This window comes from Rhea pennata, chromosome 14, assembly GCF_028389875.1.
Source record: "Rhea pennata isolate bPtePen1 chromosome 14, bPtePen1.pri, whole genome shotgun sequence".
Classification (NCBI taxonomy): domain Eukaryota; kingdom Metazoa; phylum Chordata; class Aves; order Rheiformes; family Rheidae; genus Rhea; species Rhea pennata.
The window spans coordinates 18,012,428-18,040,129 of NC_084676.1; the positions used below are offsets into that span (position 1 = coordinate 18,012,428).

Sequence of the window (27,702 nt, forward strand, 5' to 3'; positions counted from 1 at the left end):
TCCTTATTGTCTTGTTCAAAATACATTTGTTCCAATAAATTCAGTTTTATGGCAATTCCGCCTCAATTTTCTCCTATTTGTATTTTCATTGTAGCTGTTACCAGACACAGGGAAACAGTGAGCAGATTAAAATGTCTGAATTCTCTGAAGTTCCAGCCAGCACAAGACTTTGACTGTCTCATTGCCAAGGGCAACTGAATTTTTTTGTCTGAAGCAGTTCTCATAATGTGGTGGGTGATTGCAGGAGCCGAGGGAACCCTGGCTGCGGCGTTGGCCCCGCACCTCTGCACTCTGCACACGTACCCGTGTGGCTTCCCGTGCCGCTAGCTGCTACAGTCGCTATTGACTTCATCAAACTGGAAAATAAAATTTACAAAGGGAATCGGTTCTCTATCTACTTTCTTTCCAGCTAATCTTTTTTTTTTTTCCATTTGCCAAAAATATAATAACTCCTCGCAGCATTAGCACAAACATAAACAGTGAACATTTGGAAATTCCTAATTGTAATACTTGCTGCCATCACTTCAGGCTTAAGCTTTAAATGCTCAGAATAATTAGGACTAATGATTTATAGGCCTGTTTTTTGATAAACTTTTCCCCTTCCCTAGTTAACTTAAAAGCATAATAAACATCATAAAAACAATGATATGATAAATTGGTAACATTTCTGGGGACAATGTCTCAAGAAAAAAGGAGGGTCAAATAACTTCCTTCACTCTGAAGTGGTAGTGGTAAGTTCTTTTTTTTTTTTTTTCTTTTTTCAAAAATTCAGGCCCCAGAGCCTAATTTATCTGAAGAAGCACATTTTTAAATGGCATTAATGTGCTGTTAAAGAACAAAATGCACCATTCCATAGCAATCCTAATTACTGTGTAACTGTATTTCATTTTGCACTAGCAATGAACTGATCATTAAAACTCACAATAACCGGTTTGTTATTATGCAAACATCTAGAAAAGAGTCCATTAAATTTCCCATGCAATTATTGCCGCAAGGCTAGCGGCATGCAAGCACGATGGGAGTCCTCCCTCCTCTCCAGCTTTGTGTGTTGGTTTTTGAAGATCCGTTCTGGTGGACACTGGACTCCTGCTTTTATCACGATGGTTGAAATTACAGCTGGCTGCAGCCAGAAGGGGCTGTAGTGGGGCAATGGGACAGCTGCCAGACCTGGACCATGTTAAACATGCCAGGCGGGGGTAAGAGCAGCTGCAAACCCCTCTATAACCTCCCCTTCCTCCTTGCTGTCTCTCTCTACTCCCTTAGCCTTCCCCTCACCTCCAGAAAGTCCTGCTTTTTGAAATAGTGGAGGTTTTTACCTTTCCCTCTTAAGAACCTTTATTCCCCCTCAAAGCTCATAAATGAAACTCTCAGCTCTGCTAATACAATCAACTGCATTAACAAAATATTTATTTTTCATCTTTTCCCTTAGTTATTTTGCTTTTTAATTATCTTTCTTTGTGATTACAGATAGTCACATTCTAAATTCAATCACTCTGAAGAACAATATGAAATAAAGAAGCTTAATCTTTATTATAAAACTCTTCAGCGGGATCCGGTGGTGCTGTAATTTTGCCATTAAGAAATTGCCCTTTTCAATTGTCTGCTACTCGCCCTTTTTTTTTTCCCTCTGAACAATAAACTGAAGAAGAGTCGCAGCTACAGGATATAAAACATGTACTTTCTGTACCAGAGCACCACAGCTCTTCCTTCTGCTTTTAAAATTGTCTATTATTTGTCCCATCAGTGAAGAATGAGCTGTCTTTTTTTAAAAAAAAGATAATATGAGATACAGCATTTAAAGTTGCTTCCTGCAAAATACCATCCAGACATTTTACAGTTCACAAGAGAAGGAGAACTATGCAGAGTGGTTTATTCTGGTCTACATGCAGCGAAGAAAAACAATATAAGATTAGTGCTGAATAATCAATTTGTTTGAGCTACCCTGATACTTTCATTGTCTATAGCAAATTATCAGAGATTTTTTCTTCAGCGTAACATCAAAGTGCCTCTACATTTCTTTTCGCAGTCCTGATGTACACCATCTTGGAAGCTTCCACAGGTGTGATTCCCTTCCCTCCTCCTGCCAGTGTTGTTAATAGTTAAATATTGAAAAGAACGATGTGATACTGTGTTGTAAATAATCTTTGGTCTGTGAACTTTCTGATAGCGTAACTTTCATAAACCAAAGGCTTGCTTGCTTTTGCATATGACACATGTAAAAAGACCATGGAAAAGTGGATTTGTGTTTTTACTGCCTTACAATATAAAGCTCTTGATTTGTAATGTCATTAGCTGAACTGTTATTAACAAAGCTATCAATTTTTGTCCCTATTTAGTAAAAAGATTACATATTTGCCAACATACAACTCTTCCCCAGACACATGCTTATGTGTGAAATTACGGGCTTTCTCTATAGAGACTTCAGATAGACCTCTCTGAGTGTTACTGAATCCCATCTGTAGACCCTCTGTGCAGCAGCCCAGAGGTTTTAATACAGTGTAAAGTCCTTCAGACTTGTTTCTTGTTTCACTGACGATGACGGTGTTGACCACATGCTCAAATCACGGTCAGGAAATGGAGCTGCAAATCCCAGCCCCACGGAGATGGATTGGCAGTATTGCCCACCGGCAGACACTGGGTTTTAGCTAGATGGGCTGCCATCTAGCAAAGATTGTATCTAGAAATGACATGAAGCAGAGAAGTGAAACACGGTCTGTCAGTAGTGCAAATCTTAAGGGTCTGGTTTGCAGTTTTCTGTTTGCAGCACCATAAACCACATTGGACTGCAAAGTCCCTGTCTTACTCTGCTAGTACATTCAGCAGGTCATGCACTGAAATCTCACCTTTTCAGACAACATTACTGAAACTTTTGCTTTTATTTCTCTTTCAGTTTGTTGCTCATCCCAATTGCCAGCAGCAATTGCTCACCATGTGGTACGAAAACCTCTCAGGCTTACGGCAGCAATCTATAGCTGTGAAATTCTTGGCTGTCTTCGGGGTCTCCATCGGCCTGCCGTTCCTTGCCATAGCATACTGGATCGCGCCGTGCAGCAAGGTACAAACTGATTAAGGTGCATCTTGTTTATGGTCATTTCTATCCAAGGCCTGGAATGAAGGCCCAAATGCTTCTGTAATACTGCTGCAGAATGATTAATTCTATCATCTAAGATTGCCTCAAAAGAAGGCAAGCTTCAGATGTTTCTTGATACATCTGAAGATGTGGCACAAATGGTGCCCATAAGCATGTTCCAAAGTTCATCCTTAAATGTAAAAAAGACAGGGTAGGGGAAGGAAACACTGAAACAGTAGGTGAGAAGAAAAGAATAGGAACAACAAGAAATGGAAAGGAGATGACAGTAGGAGAGTGAGATGAAGGAATAGAAGAAAAATGAAGACTAACAGAGGAAAAAGATCTTTGTTTCCCTTTTAGTTCACCCTGATCTCATTCCCTTTTCTGCACCCTGTGTTATAGATTCCCCTCTTCTTCAGAACTTATTTCCCTTTCCTTCTGCTTCTTGCTGATCTTGTATTTTTAGTTAATGGGGTGTTGCTATGGCACATGCATCTGAAGCTCTGTGAAGCCATGGGGGACTGCTGAGTGCCACAGAGAAGATCAGACTTAATCATGCAACCTCTTCAGTGCTGAGGGAAAAATGACAAAACTTGAAAAGTTGCCATGTATCTAATTATAGTTGCATTGTGTCTCATAGCATCAGATGGAGCAGGAAAGTTTTGCTAAGACCTAGAGGCCAAAAGACCAGAGCCAGCTTGTGCTAAAGCTCAAGCTGTCCCTGGTATGGATTCTGTCATGAGATTTCCATCCTGAGACTGCTCAGACAAGGGGAGATGAATAGGTGTGTGGCTGAGTGATGAATAGCTTTTTCTCTACTCTTGCCACTTAAAAGGTGTGTGTGGGGGGGAATTGTTTCGCATGGAACAATAGTGGCCACCTTGTCCACTACGAGTTAGTATCTTTGGCAGAGGCTTATCAAAGCTGCTTAAATCTGATAGAAGTGACCTCTGGCATGGGCAGTTTATTCAATCCTGAAAGCATTTTCTCTGATTTCCTTTAAAAGCCAGTGAGGAACTCTGTCTAAATTTGTCAAGTCCACAAAGCTATAGACCCACTGATGGGCATTAAAGGCAGACTATAGTTTCAAAAGAGTTATCCATTAGTACAGCGAGACAAACCTCTGAAAACAATCAGCCTTCAAGAACACCTGATGTAATAAAACGTGTTTGAAGCTTGGTGTTCTCCAAAGCATTTCCAAGACAAACACTCTCTCGCAGTACTTGAGAATGTAACTTTATTTTCTCAACACTTAGATCAACACAAAAGTCAACAGTTTTTACGAATACGGAACAGGACTATAAAATATCACACAGAACAGAGAAGTATGAAATCAGAGCTGTTTGGTGGGTGGTTTTGGCTAGATCTTAGCAGAAATTTGTGTGTGGAATTATCGTGTTGACTCCTGTAGTTTGGGACTTAGTCCAGGAGGGATTTAGGAAGCTATTTTACTGCTTTCACCTCTCTTCAGTGTGCTGGGAGTTGACACACCTGCCAACTGCAACGTTTGTGGTGTATTGTCAGAATTAAAAGGGTTGAATATAGCAGTAGCTGGGGAACACAGCTAGACTAGAAATAAATGGAGACTTTAAACACAAAGCATAAAAAAACTAAACTGAGAAAGCATTTCAAAGAAAATCCATTAGTTTTACAGCAGAAATAAGAAATCATCATTTTTTAAAAAGTTTGGTACACAGTATTTAGCTGATTTTGCAGCTGAACTCTTTAAGTCTTCTCTTTCTCCTAAGAATGAACCTTTGAACTCCCATTCTGTCAGTGTTTCTGTCATCTTAAAAGTGACAATCAGGCACTTCCCTGCAAACCCAGTTTGATGAAACACGGTATTTTGATTTAATAAAATAATTGAGAAACAGATACATCGAAGTAGTTACACGCTTTTAACTGTCTCATGTTGCTTCAAAAATATGCTATTGTTACAAGGCATTAAGCTGACTGAAGGAATTCAAGCTTCATTAATTTTTCACAGAATATTCTAGTCAACACTTTCACCTCTTGTAGCACTTGGCTAAAAATCAGATTTCTGAGAAGGTACGAAAAACATCAGCTCAGGAAAAAAGTTATAGGCTTTTCTCAGTAATAAAGGTGATAAAACATTGATGTAATACTGAATAAATACAGATTTTTGTTAAATTAGTAGAGAACTAAGTAAAATTATCCATATAATTCACTTGGTTCTGTAGTACTCAGGATTATTTCTCTGATAGCCAAGGCTGTACAACTTTAACCTCAGGTCTCTATTTTTTAAGTTTCTACAGGCAAGAGAAAATGTGTCGTTATTTCAAGAGAATTCATGGCTCACAGGAGAGTATTTTTTCCTTCTTAGTGAATTCAGAGTAGAAACGACTCCTAGGTCATTTAGGAAGATGCATTTAGATACAAATGCATCTTCCTAAAACCTTCTCAGTAATTACACACACACAGTTGTTGTAGCTCTACTCGTTCTCCATGAGGTCTCTTGGCTGAGTCACATGAAGGAAGTATCTGAGGTCATTATCATGTGGGACTTTCCATGTGTCTTAACATTGTTCAAATATCTCATCACTCCATCAACCCTGTACTGGAAATACAAGAAGTTCTGCTATAAACTATAAATCTAGCCAACAACAGCCATAAAAACTGCTGAGGGCTGCACCAGGGCGTACAGTACCATTAGTAGAAGAGCTAGCTAGTGTCACAAACAATGAGAATGTTTTTAACAATCTTTATTTAAACAGAAGAAAACCCTACATCTGCCCGGGTATTCCTAGACAAGACTAAGGAAACTCAGACTTCAATTCAGTGAATACCTCCTTGCTTAAACATTTCCTCATTGACTTCACTGAGACGTATACATGTTATTAAGGACTCAAGAATAGATCAGATTTTCCATTTTCATTTCTGGAAAGTCCTTCTGGGATTTAGAAACATGCAAATTTTCCAATAGGTTTTTCTGTTCTGTCAACCTCATGAAAGATTTATTTGACATTTTAAAAATTCAGAGGAGAAAAAGATAAGAAACAGAATCATAAAGCTCCCATTAAATTTCTGTTAGACCTAAAGAGCCCTGACATAACTGTGCCCTGGTTTTAAAATATTTACTGTTCTGCAATGACCAAAGACCTGGGCTCCTTAGAAATGGGCTTTGAACAAAGCTGCTGTTGGAGATAATCAAGAGAAGAAGGAATTTAATTTTTCATTCCTTTTAAATATTTCCCATGAAATTTTATGATCAAGTCAGTAGATATTAAGACTTGTCAATGAGGGAGATTAATCAATGAGTATAAAAATGCAAAAAAAAAAAAAATAAATAAAAAATCCCATGCATATTGAGGCAGATTTTGAGAAAAAGGTCCATATAGAACAGCATTCTCTTTGCTGTGTTGTGTCTGAAGCCGTGCACACTGGTCCTTGCACTCATAAAGAAAGCTTCTAGCTCTGATGTGTTTCTGGAGTAATATTTTCTTAGATCATGGAAAATATAAAATGAGATACTATTGAAATTAATTAGCAAGCAATACTTTTCAAGAAGGAACAAATTAAATACAATGAAGAGATCTTGGCTTAGATCTCTGTTACTGCACTTGACTTACTGTATTGAAATAAATCCCTGTGTTCTGCTCGGTGGATCTCCTGCTTATGCAATAATTATAGTAGAATACTGTCACACCAGGGCATATTAAAAGCTTTACTGAAGAATATTTAAACAGAATGGTATGTCTTATGCAGTTTAATGAACAAATAACATTAACAAGAGATTCTGGTGTTGAACAGTTTGTGATGCTCTGAGGAGGAGAGAAGTAGGATTTATATTGACACATATGAATTAATTCATATCGTATACAAATACATGTATATGTGTGTGTAAATAGGTAAATATTAGTCTTGTATATAAATGTCCTGTCTCTTCATTTTCCACCTGTCATATGGACAGGACAATCATGTATCACGTGTGGGCATAGCAGTGCAATATAAGACACTAACACGCACAGGGTATGATTTGTAATGCAGTGTAATGTATATTAGTAGCAAAGAACAACTCGAACAAATCCAATTTAGTTCATGATCTGTAATTAATTTCTGAAGTTTTTACTGAAATTCTAGTAATTTCCACCAGGAAGTGGATGAGAAAAAAAAATCTTGTCTTGTGTATGTTTCATTTCAGTTGGGACGGACCCTCCGAAGTCCTTTCATGAAGTTTGTGGCACATGCAGTTTCTTTTACAATCTTCCTTGGATTGTTAGTAGTGAATGCTTCAGACCGATTTGAAGGAGTAAAAAATCTTCCCAATGAGACCATCACGGATCATCCTAAACAAATATTTAGAGTAAAAACAACCCAGTTCTCATGGACAGAATTGCTGATCATGAAGTGGGTACTGGGTAAGTAAACCCAAGGTGTCCTTTATCCTCCAGGGATATTCAGAATGACTGGGAATAACTGTAGCATTAAAGGTGATGATATGTCAAAGAAAAAAAATAAGTTGGGTTGATGAAAGTGTTTTGATTTTAATAAGATCAAAGACGACTTGGTCAATGCTTTTGAAAGTACTAACCGATGTTTAGGAAATTCTCATTCTCTAGATTTCTCACTTTGCATGACAAATGCTATAGATGCTATCTGTTTGCCTCAGTTGGTTTAATCATTGCATCTTAAAGAAGGTAGCATATTTATATATAAAGAAAATTATAGCTTCTCTACAGGATATACCCATTTTCAAGTCCATCTAAAATGAGCAGAAAAAACATGTCCACTGAGACATGGGTGACTAGCTTGTTGGGCTATAACAGGATCCATTGCCATGGGATCCTACTGCAACTCACCGAACTTCTGTTTCCTTATCTGCAAAACAGGTGTACTGCTGTTTACACCTTTGTAAAGCAGCCTGAGATCTAGTGCTGAAAAGCATTAGGTAAATAAGAGTTGGATTTTATGAAATTCGTAGTAGGAAATAATTACTTGTGGAATGACAGCACAGTGCTCAAATCTCTTAAAAGAAATGAAAATCTCTGAAAATTAAAAAGTATCATTTGGATGAGTTCTGCTAAGTGTAAAAGTATGTCAGAGGTGCAAGTTAAACTGCCAGGGAGTTTTAGGCAAATTGAGATGTATGTCTCTTCCTATAGGTACAATTTATTCCTGGCAGGTCTGCTACCTTGAACCACTAATCTAAACAAACTAAGAAGGATTTATTGGAAAATTGAGCTTATCAGCTCAGCAGAATCTTTATCTACCTTTTCTGTATCTATTTTTACTCATCACCATGACTTTGATGCTTTTCTTGCAGCATGACAAATAATTCTACGGTTCCACAAGTACTGATGGAATTAAACCCCCCTGAAAAATAGGGTAGAGCTGCTCTATCTGATGACCTGCTGCCCACTGTTTCTTTGTTCCCTGTCCATGCGATAAGCAGAATCCCATGCAGGATATTAGGCAAGAAAAAAATGAATAGATGCCAGACTGGATTGAGTAAGTCTGTAAGATATATTTTTAAAATGATATTAAAGTAGTTGAGACAAGATGATTAGATTTTAGACCAGGTATTATGTTCTCATTGGCAGTAGGTATCTGCCTGCCTGGGTGAGTTCCTGAGAGATGAGGGAGAAAACATTTCATTTAAAACGAAGGTTTTCAGTTTTCTTGGAGAAGAAAGGTGATTCATTGTACAGGCTTCTGAATATAATGAGATTTTCTAATGACTGCCTACATCAGCACTGACAGTGTTCTCTGGCCGTGTTGCCTATCTTCCTACCTACTGCTTCAAATATTGTATCAGCAACAGTAAGGTGAAAGTTTGGTGCCTGTGGAGAGCTGGCTCAGGGCTTGGGCACTTGCTGGGCCTTGTGTGTAACCCAGAATTTTAAGTGCTATAAAAGGAGAATGGATGACAAATTGTCCAGCCTTCGGTGCAAAAATATAGATATCACTGATACGTATATTTAAGTGCAAATATAAACAAATAAGAGCAAACACTGTAGATAAGTATCACAGGTAGAGTTACAAAGATATGCTTTCCCAAAGATAGAAGGATGAGTGTATACTAAGTATATGCTGAAAAATAGTAATTCTAACATTGTGTGCTAAAACTACACATCTGTATTTAAGCCTGCCTGGCAACATCTGCAGTTGCTATTTTCAGACTGGACAGTTTAGGTATGTTACCTACATTTCTGCTCATAGGACAATCAAAAAGTGTGATTTTACTTCTTCTCAGCTTGTAAATCCCTTTCTCCTGTTTCTGTATCTTCTCTTTTCTCCTTCGTACTGTGGCAGCAATGATGAATGCTGATGACATGTTACTTGTTTCAACCATAGCCAACCATTTCTGAGTAATTAATTTACAGGTCCCTGATCTCAGTTCTTTTTGGAAGAGAAGATTGGTTGTCTGAGTTATCCGGCTGTCAACTGTAAAATTATGAGCCACGTCCAGAATAGTATTATTCCAGAATAAGGTGATACTTGAACATAGTGTGCTGTGGCCAGGAGTGAGCACAGCCTGTGATAGTATTGCCTGCAATTAATCTTGCTGGAGATGTAAAAACTGAGCCACATGCACATCCCACAGAAAGGCTAGGATTTTCTGCATGAGTGCAGCCAAAAATGCACACTGAAAACCGAGAAGTTTCATTCGGAGAGACAAAAATCCCTGCTGCAAAAGCAGCTGAGGCAGCAGCTAAGCTCAGAAGACACAGTCGGAGCACAACCATCTCAGTTATTTCGACAGCCTTTGGTGGCTTGGGGAAGGCTCAAAGTCATCTTGTTAACGTCAGCTGCTTGTGTTTTATATATTAGGCCAGAGGATATAAAAATCTGACAAACTGGTCCCTTCTGTGTGCAGGTAGTGAACAGTTCTTCTTGCATGCTTCCAACTTCCCTCCAGACCACCTGTGCCTCTAAGTCAAATTTTTTCCCTGCTAAACCCAGAAGTGCCCATCAAGGTGGCAATTCTGACATTCTTTTATGTTCATATCCCCACCTCTCTGGGCATCAGACTGAGAGAAATAGCTTCCCCCTGAGTCTGAAGGTCACACAGCCATCGGAGAAAAACGGGGGCCAACAAAATACAAACAAATCCCAGCAAACCTGCCCTTTCCTAATCTCATATTGGCTGTTATTATTTCTGTTCTGATATCTCATCTCATATCCCATCTTCTGAACTTCAGCTGCTTTCTTCTCAGTTTTTTTACGTAAGGAGACGCTTTGAGTAACTCTCTCACAATGCATGTGCAATTACTGAGCTGTACTGACCACATAATTGCTATAACTCTTCTGCACGTCTTGAATAGACACTTTTCCATATGGATGGATAAAAAATGATTGTCACATAGTTGGCAAAAAGAATGATGTAAATTATAGGCCAATAATGTGATACTTCCACTGAGTGATTCTAATGTTAGTCAGTCTACTCAGTTTTAGACATTTCCTACTTCATTAATCTATGACTTTGGTGTATTAAGTGACCTAGATTAGAAATAAATTTGGGTGGGGAAGTTAATATTTAAACCAGGAAAGACATTTATGGGCATAAGTGAGCAAGTGATCTGCTTGGCAATGCCTTGCATATGGTATTTCCTCAAGCAATTTAGTACTTTTTATATGATATGCACGCATAATACATTGGGCTAATATCCGTACCTATTTCTTTGGCATATCTTTTTTTAAACTAGAAATACGTTTCTTTAATATTTTGTCCTCGGGCTGGGACACTGCCTGAGAAACCAATTCTTCCACCTCTCCCTTTAGCTATTTATTATTAAATCTTACTCGTGGTGAATGACAGCTAAGGGATAAAGTTCCCGCTTTTACACAGCCAGACGCCGACAGATTTTAGCAGAGGAGCTGCCTGAGCGCAACGTCGTGCAGCAGTAAGAGGGGGTCCCCTCCCGCGCGTGCCCTTTGGCTCTGCATGATGCGTGAGACAGAGCTATACAAGGCGCAACCTATATCCCAGAGTGGCTCGTGGGATCTGCCTGGGAGGGATGCCGGGAGAAAAAGCCCTAGTGAGTCACCAGGATGGGGAAACATGCCGGCAGGCACTTGCACCAGCTGCATCTTATCCTCTTTGGCGTGTTAAATTCTGGCTGTGGCCTTTCCCCAGAAGGCAAGTCTCCAGCTCCCGACATCACCAACTATAGCAGTGCCTTAACTCCCGATGTCACAGAGTTTAGCTTTCCTTTTTCTTTCAAACCCTTTCAGTGTAGGGTGATTGACAGCCTGGCAGTTCTTTATTCCTCCAGCCTCCGGCTAGATTCACCATGACTTGTTTGCTTTCTTACAACCCAGCCTCCAACTATACCTCTCGGGACACCATGTACCTCCAGGAGTCTCTAAAGTAGCCAGGAAAATACATTTTCATGCCACACACAAAAGCATCCAGAAAAGAGGATGAAGAAGAGTTCACAAAAAGGACAAAATCTCAGGAGGCCACTTGGAAAATGGCAGGCCCTGCTCCTGCTTGATTAAATGTGAATTCTGCTGCTGCTATGGAAACAAGATTGCTCACTTGGAAATGTGGTTGCAATCTGGATAGAGTTCAGAAAATTTTAATACTTATCAATGAGTCAAATATTCCCATATTTTAGCTATTCAGAACCAAGATTTTGGCTCTGGAACTGAACTGTGACCGGAAGTTGGGCAAGTTGGTAAATCTGACCTGAGCTCCACTTTGCCCAGTGACTTCGCCTCTTCTTCCTAGCAGAACACAGAGATCAACAGTTTTGAATTGTCTTGGTTTGGTATTTCAGTAAGTAAGTTTATTGTTAGTAGGATCATAAATTCTAAATTCAGGCTAAAGTCAGGATTTTCAAAGTGATCAGATTTAAATGTGTGGAAATTTGTTATATCTAATAAACAAAACTTTATAGAAAAGTTCTGCAAGGATAGAAATTTTAGCTTTCCTTTTCCCTGGTTATACTGGTCCCCTGTATTTTTTTTTTTTTTTAACTTTTCTAAAAAGATAGGACACAAGTTTTTCTAATGTGCTCAGTGTTTCTAAACTCCATGTTTTCTGAAATCACCAGAAGTCTACTTTACTGTTGAGTCATACAGTAAAACTTTGAAAATTCTAGCTCACATGTACAAGAGGATATACCAGATTAAGTTTTTGAATCATTTTTAAAGAAAAGATGACAGAAACTGTTCTCTGAGAGTTCACTGGAATTGAAAGGTGGATGTGTTACGTAGGATTATTTGGTTCAGTCTTACAAGCCACCCTTAGCCAGAACGCGGGTCTGCCTCTGACTCCAGAAAGCCCCTTTTGTGCTTGCCAGTTAACGTGCTCTGGTCTTCCTGCAGGCATGATATGGTCAGAGTGTAAGGAGATCTGGGAAGAGGGTCCACGTGAGTATGTCCTGCACCTTTGGAACCTGCTGGACTTCGGGATGCTGTCCATCTTTGTGGCATCGTTCACGGCCAGGTTCATGGCCTTTCTCAAAGCGACTGAAGCACAACAGTACGTAGATCAGTACGTTCAAGATGATGACCTCAATAATGTCACCCTCCCCCCTGAAGTTGCTTACTTTACTTATGGTAAGACGCTTTTTGCTATTTAATGCTTCCTGTTCTTTCAGACTAATGCGTGGTAGTGCCAAAAGCAGCAGCTTGCTTTCTTTTTTTGTTATCTCTGCAGTTTTTCAGACTAAAGCAAATTTTTCTTCTCAGATCTCACCATTCCAGCCATCTTCGTAAACAGCTAGAGAGGAACCAAGATCTGAGCCTAACTCAGTCTCTGATCTTGTACTGAGGCTATGTTCAGTTCAATCACATACTGGCAAAATAGCTTGAGAAACAAATAATCATGAATGAATAGTGAGCAGAATATAATTTAAATTACAGATGAATTAACCTGCTTGATTTTCCAGATGTGAGAGGGGGAGATGTGTGAGCAAACATGGGAGCTAGAACTGTGTTCCTACCTGATGGTTTGTTTTGCATCTATATCACATCCAGTGCCGGTATAATGACAAATACAGACATAGACTCCACCCAGGAGAAGCTCCTTCCCTAAGAGAGAACCTTTATTTTGGAGAGCCTGTGTCTTCTGTAAGTGATAGAAAGCATTTGGAAGCGCAAGCAGTAGCAGAGCTTGACAACATCATTCTTGATGGCTGAAATGGTTTTTCCTGTGCTATACACGAATGAATGGAGCTTTGCACTGAGGCGTAGGGACTGGGTTCGCTGCACGCCTGCCTCTGAAGTTGTTATATTGTGCTTTTCCCCTCTCTGGCTTGCTGCTGCCCCACTTAAAGCAAGCTCACTGTACAGCGCTCCCTCCTGCGGAGTAAGGCTGTCACGTGCAGGCTGTTGTGTTCAGTGTGAGGGGTCCGGAACACAATGTCACAACTGTATCCTGTGAATTGCTCCATCTGCTGTTCTCTTTTTGCTCAGATTTTTGCCAGTAATACTTCAGTTTACTGCTGTGCCCTTAGAGACGCTGTGTTTTAGCTCTGAGTTGCAATCCTTCCATCAAGAATATAGGCTGGTGCAAGAACATTTATAACCTATATTAACAAAAATGTTCACATTTTCAGTACAGCCAAAAAAACAAAAAGCTTCTTAAAGAAAAAATGTATGAGTGAGCACATTACAAGAACTGGTTTTAATTTAAAGGTAACGTGAAGCTGGTATACCTGGATGATTATATTTCCTTTATCCAAACAAATCCAAGTTTCCTTGTCTAGTGGTAGGACAGAGATCTCAACCTTGCTAACGTTTCCTTTCCATATATTGAGAGTGCACGTAACCAAAGCTATAGGCAAACTTCACTTCATTGTGATTTCAGTGCCCTATCTCAAGGGCTTCAGATGGAAAAGGAACAGTGCAGCTGATGTACGAACGGGAACAGAGAGTATCAACTTGATTTAAAGCTATAGTGTTTGTTTGTTGTGACATCTTAGTAAATCCCAGTGACCTGCCTATTTATCTCATCTTCTGTATGTGAAAAATTGACCAATCCTTCTCACCTATCTTTGTAAAACATGCAGAAGACTGCAGTGACCAGTTATTTTAAGCATTTTTTCCTTAGCTCCTGGACAAAACTGAGATACAGTCTTGAAAATGGGTCATTTATCATGATAATTTCCAACTAACACTTTTCATTACTAATACCTAATGTACGTGTATTGTTTTAGCCAGGAACAAGTGGCTTCCCTCGGATCCTCAGATCATTTCAGAAGGACTGTATGCAATAGCTGTGGTACTCAGCTTCTCCCGCATTGCTTACATTCTTCCAGCCAACGAAAGCTTCGGCCCCCTCCAGATCTCTTTGGGGAGGACTGTGAAGGATATCTTCAAGTTCATGGTCATCTTCATCATGGTGTTCCTGGCCTTCATGATTGGAATGTTCAACCTTTACTCTTACTACCTTGGTGCGAAATATAACCCCGCTTTTACAACGTGAGTACCCAAGCAAAAGCGGCTACTCTGGCAGGGCTCAATCCAATCTTGTCTGGCACCAAACTCATGGGAACCCAGGCACACATCATACCCAGGCATACAGGTCCCTCTTTTCTCCCATCCTCTGTGAGGAGATTTGCTCTGCAAACACAGAGCCCCACTGTTGCCAGGCAGTTCTGGCATCATATTCTAGCTAGTTCTGCTAATGCCTGCTCTATGTATCTGCTCTGTCCAGCATAGTTAGTACATTGATAGTACTGTATTGTTGCTGCAAGGTCCATTCAAATATTCAGGGTGATGCAAAATGCTCTTCCAGTCTTGCTCCTGTAAAGAGATGCTTGGCTAAAAGTGGAGAGATACGTAAATCTATGCAGCTGATACCTTTACATGCGAAGTACAGGTCTTTTTCTGGAGCATGCTGGAGTTATCTGTGTTTTCCTCTTTCTTGTGTGACACCAACCATTTTAATCCTCCCTCCATCAGCAGCTGTTCCCTTCCTACTGCTGCCTGGGCTTCCCACTTGCCTTTTCAATCCTGATCCTTTCATTTCATTAGCTTTCATCTCAGCCAGACACAAACCTGAGGCACATCTGGAGGGATATGCAGGGTCAGTGTTTGCTGGGCTGGCTGCTTCCGACCTTGCATGCAGGGATAGAGCTGTGAAATGTGGATGCCCATACGAAAGACAGAAGAAAGGTAGCTTTTCTGTGAGTAATTATAAAGAAGGCTGAAAGTGATTTAACTAATATATTTTATCCTCATTCTTATTTGCATATGTGCTTGATCTTATTGCAAATAATTAATGGCAATAATATTGCCATTATTAAGAGACCCTTAAACTTAATAGGAATTCTGCCATTTGGAAATTGTTCAGGCACAAGGCACAGTGAATCTACTGTGGTAAAATTCTAACCCTGAATGCATATTTTTTTCCTTCGCGTAAGTTCAGGCAGGACCTTGGAAGAGGATATAAATGTCTGCTCTTTTCATCTTGGAGAAATGTACCTGAAGTTTCTACTCCAATAGGGAGTAAGGAGTAGGGAAGGCACATCAAACTCTGGCTGGGAAGCTTGTACCAACCACTAGCCCTGGCAATCTGCTCAAAGCCTGAAGGAAGGGAGAGATCTAGGTCAGAAGTGGTTATTTCTGGAAATCAAAGTAACTGGTCAGGAAGATGTTTTGAGGTAGGGGCTAGAGGTGTAAGGGAATTTCAGGTTAATGAATCAAGAGGAGCAGCACAGTAGAGGTTAAACATACGATTATTGTTTTTAAAACTGCAAGTTATAATATATGTAAAATATGGAAGGATTTTGCTTACATGTGAACTGTTTTTAGGATACTGCCTGAGAGTGGTCATAATTATAAGGTGAAACTGCAGAGCCAACTGCTAGTCACGTTGCTCAAAAAAACCAAACAAAACGGGGCGTCTAGTGCAGGGAGAGGTGTGTTTTCTAAACCACAGCTGAGTCCTTTTCAGCAGAGGCCGTGCTAAGGCTGTCCAGAGAGTGCCACGAGCTAGCTGGCCCTGCGGGGAGGCTGGCCTGCCTTGGTCGTGCTCTCCCTCCAGTGCCAGCCGTGGAGCCGCCACGCAGCCTCTACGGCAGCCGCGGTACTGCCAAGCGGCGCGCGCGCTTGTGCGGTTGGCACGTCGGAGCAGCAGGCCCTTGCTCGAATAATGCACTTGCTGATGGAGAGCAACGCTGGGGGGTGAACAGTAGTCAGCTGGCTCTCCAAAACCCTGCGACTATACATGAGGAAATTAGAAAGCGTTGGCATTTGTCCTTTCAGGACAAGCAAATGTGTTGATCTATACACACATGGCCACGCTCAATACCAGTGAATGAATCACACCGTTAACGTCATCAGGGCTATTAGGAAGGGGGAGCGAGGCTGGCAAATGCTTCAGGAGTGAGATTCAAGCTGATGCTGCTTTTGAGGTGGGCAAGAGCACAAGCTTTTGGAGGCAGCACGAAATGCAGCCCTGCCCCAGTGAAGCAGGTGGCAGCTGAGCTCTTCAAGTACGTTTCTGCAGCAGCATAGACCCTGGGAGGGTTGTGCTGCAGCATGGTAATAGCAGGTTGGGTATGAGCCATTCCAACGTGTAGCCCAAGCCAGAAAACCAACAGGTCCCTGCAGGAGCATTGCTCTTCCCTGACATGACCCCAAAACGAGATGGGAACTCGTGGCTCTCAGATCCTGCACATAGGGTATGAGACTTGTAGTGCCTGTCTCACACCTCTGTGTAGTAAGGGCGGTATCTCAGATAATAATAGTGCTGGGCAGCAGCCTCTCTTCTGCTCCCCGACCCCCACATACTGAGCAGCCTGATGCGTAACACAACCAGGACATGAGGTTTCAAGGCAGAAGCTCTCCTGATGCTCAGCTGCAGCTGAGGGATGTGTAAACCCCTTCAGGAAAGCCTCTTCCCTCACATGCCACCTTGGCACGAGGTGGTACAGTGCAGCATCCTCTCACCGAGGTGTCTCACTGTTAGAAATTCTCTGTGAGTGAGTTCCGTATCTCTCACAAAATCTCCTTGACTTGCCTCAGGGAAATGGTGGGGACTTTCCTTCTTGCTTTCCCATCTGTGAAGGAAGAGGAAAGTGTGGCATAATGTTTTCCCTTTACTCTGATCTAACTTTAAGGCAGCCTTGCTACAGACTTGTAATGACTGAGCCTACGGCATTTACCAAATCCAGAGCAGATCACAGATGGCATTTGATGTGTCACTTCTCTAATGTGTCACACAGTGAGCTGGGGGCTTTGCTTGTAGCTCCTCTATGAGACAACGACCTTCCCAGCATCGTTTCTGTCCCTGAGTGCCTGTTTCCTTCCAAATGCGCAGGAACCAGTTTTATCATACCACCATCTAGTGAGACCTGTGCTTTATAACATAATGTTTAGATTTTCTAATGAAGGCGAATATGCCTTCTAAACTTCTCCTGTAACCTTAGGATACATTTTAATGGAAAAATTTATGAGGCTAGATGCAATTATATTTATCTGTTTTCAGTAGAAAGGTAGAAGAAAACTGAATGTGTGGGGTGTAACTTGCTCCTTATTTGTGAAGATGCTCTTGAAGCACAAGAGTTAATCAGAAGTTGAGTAGATCCTGTCCCTGACTGCGTGGTGGAGCAGGAACCGTCAGTTATGGTACTGTACCATGCACCACCAGAGCGTATTATTAACAGACACAAGTTTCTGATTCAATAGTATTGCTGCTCTCTGATTAACACATGTAGTACATGTGGATCTTCCAGTAGTCACTATCTATTGATGGAAACGATGAGCAAATGTTGACTGAAATGGTGTCCACTCACTAAAGATAGCTCATGTGCCAAAGAGGAGTGTGGATTGTGGGGAAGGTCTTACCAAGAGGCAGTGCTCTTCCTCCTCAGCCTCAAGGATGTGATCAGTTATCCTGGAGGGACACAATGTTGTTATGAAAGAAATTTTTTTTCAGAGGCACAGTTTTCCTTTTTGAAAATTTGGGAGAGATTTAAAATAGACTTACTTTCTCCTAAGCGTGTCAAACAATCAGTAAAGATGAACCTTTTCAACATACGACACAAATATACAGAGATAAACATTCATCCGAAGAATTCTTCTCCGGCATATTCTGGTTCAGGAAGCCAGCAGCCTATGGTTCCACACCATGTTAATGACCCAACGCCACGGATATATTGGCAGATGGGCAGCTGCCCATCCTAGCAACATTTCCTTCTCTATTTTTCCTGAACTGCCTGTGGGGCCTGCTCTGTGTGGTGGGTTCCTACTGCCATTAACTTATTTGTGAAAAGAAGGAAAGTTTCAGTATTAGAGCTGAATAAGTAACTAGAGCAATTGTTCTGAAAATTCACTGAGGCAAAGAAAAATAACACTTGCTTGGCTACATTTGTGACCATTTGGTGACTTCAGTGACTTCGCTGAACGCATTTCCTGGCAGGCACGTTTGCAAATTCTAACTAAGATAGGTTACATTTTACAGAAAGTGAACATTCAAAAATGTGACTATTTTACTATGAGGGTTTGTTTTCAGATATCAATTTGGCTAACCGTGCCGCAGAAAGAGCAGTTCAGTTTGTGGTAGTTTCAGCAGACGTTGAACGGACAACCTGCTCCGAATATCACATCGCATAGCGTCAGTGAGCAACTTAGCAGACAACGAGCGACTCGGTGAAATAATTTTGAATGACGACTACCTCTGAGAACACCGTAGCTTCCCTGGGCAGTACTTAGGCAGAGAAAAGGCTATGTTTGTCCAAATGTTATTGAGAAGAAACTGCTTGCTTAATTCTGATGATAGTAATCCGTGAATATCCCTTGTGTCTTGGTTTACACCTTCCTGTGTAAGCGTGCTTTTGAAAGCAGATGTTCGTTTTTGCTTGTGTTGCCTGTTAAAGAGCAGGCACTTAGCACCCCAGTGGCATATGAAGGGAGGAATCACGCGGCCTTTCTATTGTTTCTTGAATTTATGTGCTCTCTCTGCAATGGAAATAAAAGGCAGTGTGCTTTATTTCACACTGGTAGATACAGACATTATTTAGCTAACCGTGGTGTACTTTCAAAATATCTTTTGAAGTTCTTAAATGCTGAAAAGTAGACAATTTCCATGACTCTTGCAACCGACCTCAGTTATGTTTATCTGTTTATTGTATGCTGTGTATAGAACACAGCTCTTGAAACAGCCTGTAATTAAGAACATGCTATGCAAACAAAATCGAAACGGAGGCAAGACTGATTGCGTTCATCTTGCTTTCTGCATCACAAATCAGGCTGAAGGCCACAATATGAGCTTTTCTGTCTCCTTCTCCCGAAGCGTGAGTCATTGCTCAGTGCAAATGTTACTTACAAGTTCAAAGGCTTTTATTTTCTTCTCATTTTGCTTTGTCAAAACGAGATGTTTTTGTAGATTATATTGAGATTGTTGCTTGTTTGCCTGTGTGTAGCTCTGTCAATCAATTCAAGGGGAGAACTTGGTCTGAAAGGATGCCTTAAGCTTCATTAAAGAGGATGATGTGGGAGAGAGATTGACATGAAGCTGTGGCCTTGTCATGATCTTTTTTTGATGAAAAGCTCACTGCTGTTTATAGAAAAACAGAAAACCAGCAACTAGATGGTCATGTATGGTCATGTTTTCTTCTTTGATGCAAAAATCTTTGTTTAACTTTCACAGGACTATGCATACAGGGGAAAAAAAAAAAAAAGCTCTGTGCTCTCTGTAACGAGAGCTCTGCCACGGTAGCATGAGCGAGCACAGCATGCCCGTCTCAGCGAGGACCACGAGTCAATCTGCCACCACTCAGCTCCTCCTGCTGTCAGTGGTGGCTGCTCTGGCCGTGATACCTGGCTTCCCGTGGGCCTTCATTCCTCCGCCTTAGGGGAGGGTGAAATCCCCACTGACCTTGCAGAAGTGGGGGAGAATTGCATAGATGGCAGCAGTGACACGGGGCTCCTTCCTTGGCACTGGAGGTCGGGACCGGTGGCGTTGGCAGAGGGGCCAGCTCAGCTGCGCGGCAGCCCCGTGCCCAGCCCGTGCCCTGCTCCTGGCGGCCAGGGCCACATGCAGCTCGTAATTAACTTTTCAGAGAGGGTCTGGCAACGCTCCAGAACAAGGGTTAATGCGTAAGCTGCGGAGAAGGAGCAGCGCTGACACGCTGTATTAAAATCTGCCAGCAGGGTGGACAGCTAAGGGAACCTTTCCAAATTAAAAAAGGAAGGTTAATAGCAGGGTGCTGCCGGGATCAAGGCTGGCGGTGATAGTTTTTATTAGTTTGATAAGTGACTCAGACGACAGATTTCAAAAGCAGAGATTGTTGGTGTTATGTATGTTCTTTAACTGAAAAGCACAACATTTAACGGAATAAGCGTTGGCCGGATTGCTCCTATGAAAGCAAAGCGTTATAGTAGTGACAGCTGCCGCCTTCTGCACGCACAGGCAGAGGGCAAGAGCGGTGGTGTTACGGGAGAAGAAAAGCCCACGAGGTGGAGAAGCGGTGTGGCTTGTCGGCAGCAGCACGCCGGCCGCTGCAAAGTCACCCTGCAAAACGTCCCGCTGAGGGGCACCGCTCCCTGGAGGGGTCGGCCCCGAGTCGGCCACGCTCGGGCAACAGAGATTGAGCAGCAACGCGCGTTTTTAAAGCGTTCAAATGTTTAAAGCGATTTGAAACGGCCGCTGAGGGTTGCTTCCCCCGAGTCAAGGCAGCCAGACTGGCTGAATGTGCCATCTCTATATTTGCTACTGTCTTACTACTAGGTGCAAATGGAAGAGGGAACATGACGAGCTGCGACGGGAGCTAGCACCGGTTGGCGGTGGCAGCAGGGCACTGCCCAGCGCACTGTGCTTTCCAGGGGCTGACATTAATTTCTTTGGCTTCTGTGCACGGTGTAATTGACACTGGAGCTGATGCAAAGCTTATTATTCTCTTAGGGCTTTTAGTAGTTTTGTGTCTATAATCTGTTTTTATAAACGTATTTAGCAGGATTAAGATGCCATGATAGTAAAAAAAAAAATTGCATCAAAGTGACTGGCAAAGCTATTTTTTTTCTTAGAAGGTGTTTACGTCCTCGGAGGCAGTGGGGAGAGGGCAGGTGGTTAGCTGCTACTATGCTAAGGATCATTCCACAAAGGGAAATTCGTTTATAAATTAAAAACTACACAAATTGCTTCCAAATTGTACCATGATCCCTCCTTGTCCTTCCTTTTTGGCTGTGGCTTTTCTAAATCCGACTCTCCTTTTTACCTGTCATTTCAGCCTCATCCTTACTTGCTTTCCTGCCCCACTTCTCTTTGTCATTAGCTTATTCCTCAATTTTCAATTTTCAATTTTTCTTTCTTTCTTTCTTTTTTTTTCTTTTCTGGTTCCTTCCTACCTTAAAACACATGCATGTCCTTAATTTCAAATTGTTTAGGGCAATCTCTGCCTATCTCCTCTGCAGGGCGAATGAATAAGTGAGTAGAAATATGTAGCTCTACAAAAATCTTCCAACTACAGGTAGCCCATAGATAATAAATCCCTAATCTTCATAAAGATACAACATAGAAATTGCCAATAATAAATCTGAGAAGAACAGATGGAGAAGACAAGGGGACACTGTCACTTTCTATTATTCCTCAGAAACTTTATTTCTCTATCAAGTCAGGAAATATGACTTGGCAGGTCTCTGGGTGATGGATAATGGCTTTCAATGACAGTGCCAAGATGTCATATTTATATTGGCAGAATGCCACTTTTCATATTAGCATTTGGCCTGGCTAACCTGGCATCAACTCTATAAAGTGATTATTTGTTCTGTTTTTTAGGGTGGAAGAAAGTTTTAAGACCTTATTCTGGTCAATATTTGGCTTATCTGAAGTGATATCTGTGGTGCTGAAGTACGATCATAAATTCATTGAGAATATTGGGTATGTACTCTATGGAGTATATAACGTGACTATGGTGGTGGTGCTGCTTAATATGCTAATAGCCATGATCAACAACTCCTATCAGGAAATTGAGGTAAGATAAGAAACTGGATTACAAACTCAATGTACACTAATATCACTGATAGTGAAAATGTTAAAAGAACAAGGAAGTTGCAGCTTATTCCGTGGGCAATACTTGAATGACGTTGAAACACAAGTATTGAACTGTGTGAGCATCAAGGCTGTCTCCCCAGATTGGGGCTGAATTAATAATTAACAACAAATCATAACTATAACAACTTAACTTCCTTGTTTTTAATGACTGCTTGTGAGCAAACACCAATTTCTTTTACATGTATTTAATGAAAAACGTTTGTCATATTTTTTAGTCTTTGGGGTGGTTTTGACTGGTTATCCATGTGTATTACCTTAGCAGTGTTATTTATGATAGATCAAATAGTATTTCATTTGCCTTTTTCCCCCATTCCCTACTGGTTAAATGCATAGGCCCATCTAGGTCTGAAATTCATGTAGGCATAGTTAAAATCCTGTATTTTTCACATATCAGGTATATAACCTTGTTATAGATTTTTTGAGGAGTGCCTTGGTCAGCAAAATGCAACTGCATGAACAGTCACAAAAAGTAACATTTAAAGGACAAGAGCACAACACTCAGGGAATACGAATAGGTTTCTGCAGAGAGGCATATGTAGAGTTTACCCAGCTTCATTCAGTGTTGTTGGTACTCGCATACTGGGCTTGCTAAATGCTTTGAGCATAAACAACTTTGTGCTAATATACATAAAGCCAGAAAAAAGGATTAATATTTGGGCAAAGTTAATGCTGATTCATCTCTTTCTTCTCCTGATTTCTTAAATGTCAAGTTTCTGTAGCAAGGTTTGTATTAATTATTTGCTCTAATCTTTCCTTAGAACCTGACACTGCAAAAGGCCAGAGCTGAAAATATTTTCTCACTGTAATGTCTGATTCCTCCATGCACTGAAGTGCAAATACAGCTCTGTCTTGTGTGTGCTGCAATTAAGTCTAAATGTCAGCAAGACCTTACATTTGTTCTCTGCCCCAGAAGCCCTCGTGCATGCAGAATGCACAATCATTTCCCCAAAGGCTTCTAATCTCTTAAGATCGAGCTTCTTCCTCAGTCCTCTTCTACTGAAACAAGATTTACTTTGAAAGGGGTCTCAGCCTCTTATTGCATTTTCTAGTTTATTATTATAGGCAGAGGTGCTCTCTGAAGTCTACAAAAGAAAAAAACCTTCTCTAAAAGTGTCTGAGTAGGTAGCCTGTATTAGTCTTTTAGTTAAAACTTCATGATGGCCGGGCAGTTTGCAGGAAAAGTGCTTTATCATCCTTTTTAGTTATCTGGAAATTTTCAAAAATTTGTTAGCAAATAATCATAACTACCGGCAAGGAAAACAATTCTGAGTTATTTGGCTCAGACTCTCCTTACTTCAGGACTGGGAGAAATCTTGTATGAATTCCTTTAAATGCTCAGTAACAAGAAGATTAAAGACACACAGTCTTCCTCCTCACAGTAGAGAAAGTCGTTTTTGACAGTGTGCTTATCTGACGACAACAGTATCGGTGACAATAGGGAATGGTAATTACACAGGAATTAAATTCCATTATGGCCACTGGGGCCATGCTTTCTTGTTAGCTGAAGATACAGGGCTTGCGTTTCCGTTGGACACCTCTCTTCAAAAACTTCTGTTTAGTGCTCCCAGCGTACTTTTCATTTATGGAGAGAAAAAAATCCTTTTGTCAGCCAGAAAACAGACTTCTTCCATCAGTATGTTCTTAGATATGTAGCAGAAAAGCATTAAAAATGCTAACAAGTTGTGAATACCGTCATTAGGCTTAAGATTTTTATCAAGTGCAAGCAATGAAAAGGCCAAATGGCAGACATGAATGCTCCATTGGCAAAGGCATATTGCTGTAACTGTGACAGAATTAAGTTCAAACCCTCTATTTTGTGCTATGACACTTTTGACTGTGCTTCAGGCATAAGGCGTTATCAGAGCTGTACACTGAGGAGAGTTAGAGGCATGCACTATTAATTTCAGCAGATGCTGATGTGCATTAGCACGAGGTAGGGGCGATCCACGCTTCTGCTGATGCTGCTGGCTACCAAATAAACTCCAATGAAAACAGCCGTAGAGCAGCCGTGTTTCAGCTTTTCCTTGGCCTAATAAGTGATTTTGATATATAGGTCTGACAGTTCTCCTATATAAATGCCAAGGAGATCCGTAAAGTATGTGCTAACCTTGTGCTCGGAAATGATCTTGGCTCTCCTTGCCACTTCCTAAGGGGACCTCACAGGCATTGAGAGATGGACCTGTCCTCTACCTGCTTGTGTGGCAGGTGAGGAACGCTGAAAGAAAAGAGATGTACTGATCTAGGGACACGTGATGGTAAGTGCAAACAGGATCAGTGAGGAAATCAGCTGATGATAATCAGGCACCTAAGCTGACTCCCCTAATCCTATGGGGAATTCCCAGTCAATTCAGTGATAACAGTTCCCTGGCAATTAAACAACATTGCAGTTAACTGAAGGTAGGCTTTGTTGTTGTTGGAGATATGTACATATATATATATATATATATGTGTGTGTGTGTGTGTGTATGTGTATATATGTATGTATGTATATATATGTATATCTATGTATATATCTCCAAGCAGCTTTTTCTGCTTTCCGTGGTTCTATATATGTTCTGATACTTCCATTTGTCAGCATAGCACAAGCACTAGATTATTATTTTTTCTAGATATGAAGGACAACCCCTTTGATACTCAACGAAGTGTTTGACTCAGCAGAAAAGAATCACAGTAATGTGCAAAATATCTTCAGCAAATCTACTTAGTAGCTACCGCTACCAACCTGCCTGAAGCCTGCTTGTGTGTCAGCATGAGATAGAGAAACGGGGGGATAAATACCAGACTTTGAATATCACACTTCTTTCATTCATTCGTCATTCTTGTTGCAGCTGGGTTCTGCTCAAGGCTTTGTGGCTCCCCACCCTCCTTCCTCCAATATATTTTTTGAGGGGGAGCTCTCTGCTGTGTTTTTGTAGCCCTTTCTGGGGAGAAATGTGAGCTCGTTCATCTCAGAGTTCACACTGACCTTTCAGACTTAAGACATTTGTCTGACTCTAGAAGACAAAAACAGTTTGTCCATTCCCAACTGGTTATTAATAAGCAGCTTGTAGAAAAATTCTACCTAAGTAGAAATGACATGACATTCAGTTTAGTATGTGGAGAATTTGTATTCTGTATATCCATTACTTTGACCAAACTTTCCTTATTTTGAGATCACCACAGAGAAACCCAGAAAGATGTGTGTGCAAGGACTTTGGTTTGGCAAACAGAAGCCTGATTCCTATCTGTATGTTTGTCCCTGTGCTAATGAAGCCTGTTAGCCAAATCCCTTCCTATGTACTAATTATGCGTTTGGGATTCTTTTCCGCCTCTTCCCTTCCTAAGGAGGATGCAGATGTGGAGTGGAAGTTTGCACGGGCCAAGCTCTGGCTATCCTACTTTGACGAAGGAAGGACTTTGCCTGCTCCTTTTAACCTAGTGCCGAGCCCTAAATCATTTTATTATCTCATACTGAGAATAAAAATGTGCCTCATAAAACTCTGCAAATCTAAGGCCAAAAACTGTGAAAATGATCTCGAGATGGGGATGCTGAATTCCAAACAACGGGTATGTTGCAACTTCACTTTTTACCTTCTTTCTAGAAAGGGTTCAAGAACTTTCTGGGAGGGTGGTTTCATAGCTTGCAGGTAGACAAGGGACCACCAAAGCCTCTTACTCAGCCTTGTCATTACACACTACTTGTACTCAGCCTTCACCTAGAGGATGACTCGTGGCTTATTGTATTAGATACTGCCCAGATATTAGGAAAAGAGCAATTTTTAAAAATGCAGGCCCTTTTATAAGGGAGTTTCCCAAGGCTGAATAGGGAATGTCAAAGCCCAAGGTCCAAAGCAGATGCATAACTAAGGTATCACCTTGTCTGGCTCCTAATCTACCCACTGGGCCCTGCTGCCTCTTCAAAGCATCCTTTTTCCTTTAAGGATTTCCAAACTAATTTTGCAGTCATTACATAAATGTCAATGTTTCCTGCCATTCCAGATTTGTGAACAAGTTTCCAAGCAGGGATTAATGACGCTTCCTAAATACCGGATGCTGTAATTAACAATCTCTCTACTTGCATCTGCCTAGTGACAAGCATGGCCACCACCATGCAGGTCCTGCTGCAGCCACCACCTGTTTGGTCGTTTGAGATGTGCTTGGGAAACCTGAGCATCTGCTGCCTGCACTGCAGCACAAGTGAGCAGGAGAGAGATAAGCAGGAATATGCTTAAAAGTTACGCGTTTTCCAACAAAATTAACTTTAGTCCTTCCAAGAAAATGCCAAAGGATCAAAGAGAAGGATGTTGCCAAAGGAAATTATCTGCAATACTGTTCAGAGGGTCATTGGGACCAAAGCGTTCTTAGAAAGTAAATTTATAATACGCATAAAGACACTCAGAGGGCAAATCTACCTGCAGTGTTTCTGCTTTACGTTAGTGAAGAAAGTGCCCAAAATGTTCATACCAACTCAGAGAATTCAGCTGCAGTGGCTTGGCTGTAGTCATCTAATTCAATGGATTAAAAGACATGAGGAGATAGCTTTGCTTAAAAGTGTCCTGGCCTCTATTTAATTTTCCCAGCTCAAGCTGGATTCCAGACAAGAAAACCACACTGAGAACCAATTCCCAGAATAAAGAAAAAGCCCACAGAAATATGTTCAGCCTGTTTTCTCTTACAGTCGCTGCCCAAGGGATGGGCTGAATCGCTGTTCCTCAGCGTTCTCGCCAGCCATTTCTCAGGGCTGCTGACATCCCCACAGCCTCCTCTGGGACCCATCGATCCATGCTTTATAAATTTCAGCTGTGTGTCTGCTGCTTGTCACAGGGAGAGGGAAAGCCCCGCACAGCGCTGAGGCAGGACCACGAGTTCCCCTGCCCTGGTGGGACAACGGCAGAGATTGCACGTGTTGATACCGAGCGCAGGGAGGAGCGTGTCCCTCATGCTGGACTAAGTCCTAGCTGGGGTCAACCCCACTCGATGTGCTCGAGCACACGGACCTATTCCTTGTTTTCAACTAATTTAATTACCTAACTTCTTTTTTATAAGAGTGTTGCCAAGATAGACAAACATTTGGGGGCACTTTATGCTACTATTTCATTTAACGCTAATATTGATCACTGAATGACCCATTAAAACAATAAGGTCTTGAAATTAAAAGGAATACCTGTCTTTTAACTATTACAAATAATATTTGAATCATACCACACAGAGCTCACTTGGTTTGGAATTTAATTTCTGCTTCAAAGCATAAACCAACCTAATGAAAGGGTTCACAAAGCCCCAGTTTCCCCAAGCTGTATGAGTGAAACTGTCTGGCTTGCCTTTCTTCATTAAACTTGGCAAAATTCATAGTTTCCATGGCTTTGACCTAAACAATGAACAAACTTGATCATTTCTTGCTTTCCTCTTGATTTTGTTTACAGACCATGTTCAAACCAGTGTCGGTAGCACCATGGCACACCTAATGAGTGACAAAGCAAAAAAACTACAGGGTCGCTTCAGGCTCTTTGTCCAGTCATTATTACCATCTTGATGCAATAAATTTCACCTGTTTCTCAGGATCTCTGGTCCTGTTAGGAGGGCAAAGTGTTAATGAAGGCCTAACCTGTGCATATTCTTGCATACAGGAACAGAGGTCTATGATATGACTTAACATCTCTTAAAAGTGATTTTTCTTTTC

General features: G+C 41.2%; 1 protein-coding gene across 4 annotated transcripts in view; it reads left to right on the plus strand.

Annotated features, from left to right (window-relative positions):
* Positions 1-27,702, plus strand: part of TRPC7 (transient receptor potential cation channel subfamily C member 7) — a 70,224-nt gene that overhangs the window by 36,245 nt on the left and 6,277 nt on the right. For 2 of the 4 annotated variants that reach the window (XM_062587187.1, XM_062587189.1), the window contains 6 exons: positions 2,891-3,055; positions 7,233-7,449; positions 12,365-12,598; positions 14,200-14,464; positions 21,768-21,963; positions 25,368-25,589. In XM_062587187.1, the coding sequence (XP_062443171.1) occupies positions 2,891-3,055; positions 7,233-7,449; positions 12,365-12,598; positions 14,200-14,464; positions 21,768-21,963; positions 25,368-25,589 (1,299 nt within the window). The remainder of the gene's footprint in view (positions 1-2,890; positions 3,056-7,232; positions 7,450-12,364; positions 12,599-14,199; positions 14,465-21,767; positions 21,964-25,367; positions 25,590-27,702) is intronic. The other 2 variants (XM_062587188.1, XM_062587190.1) reach the window with 1 other exon arrangement.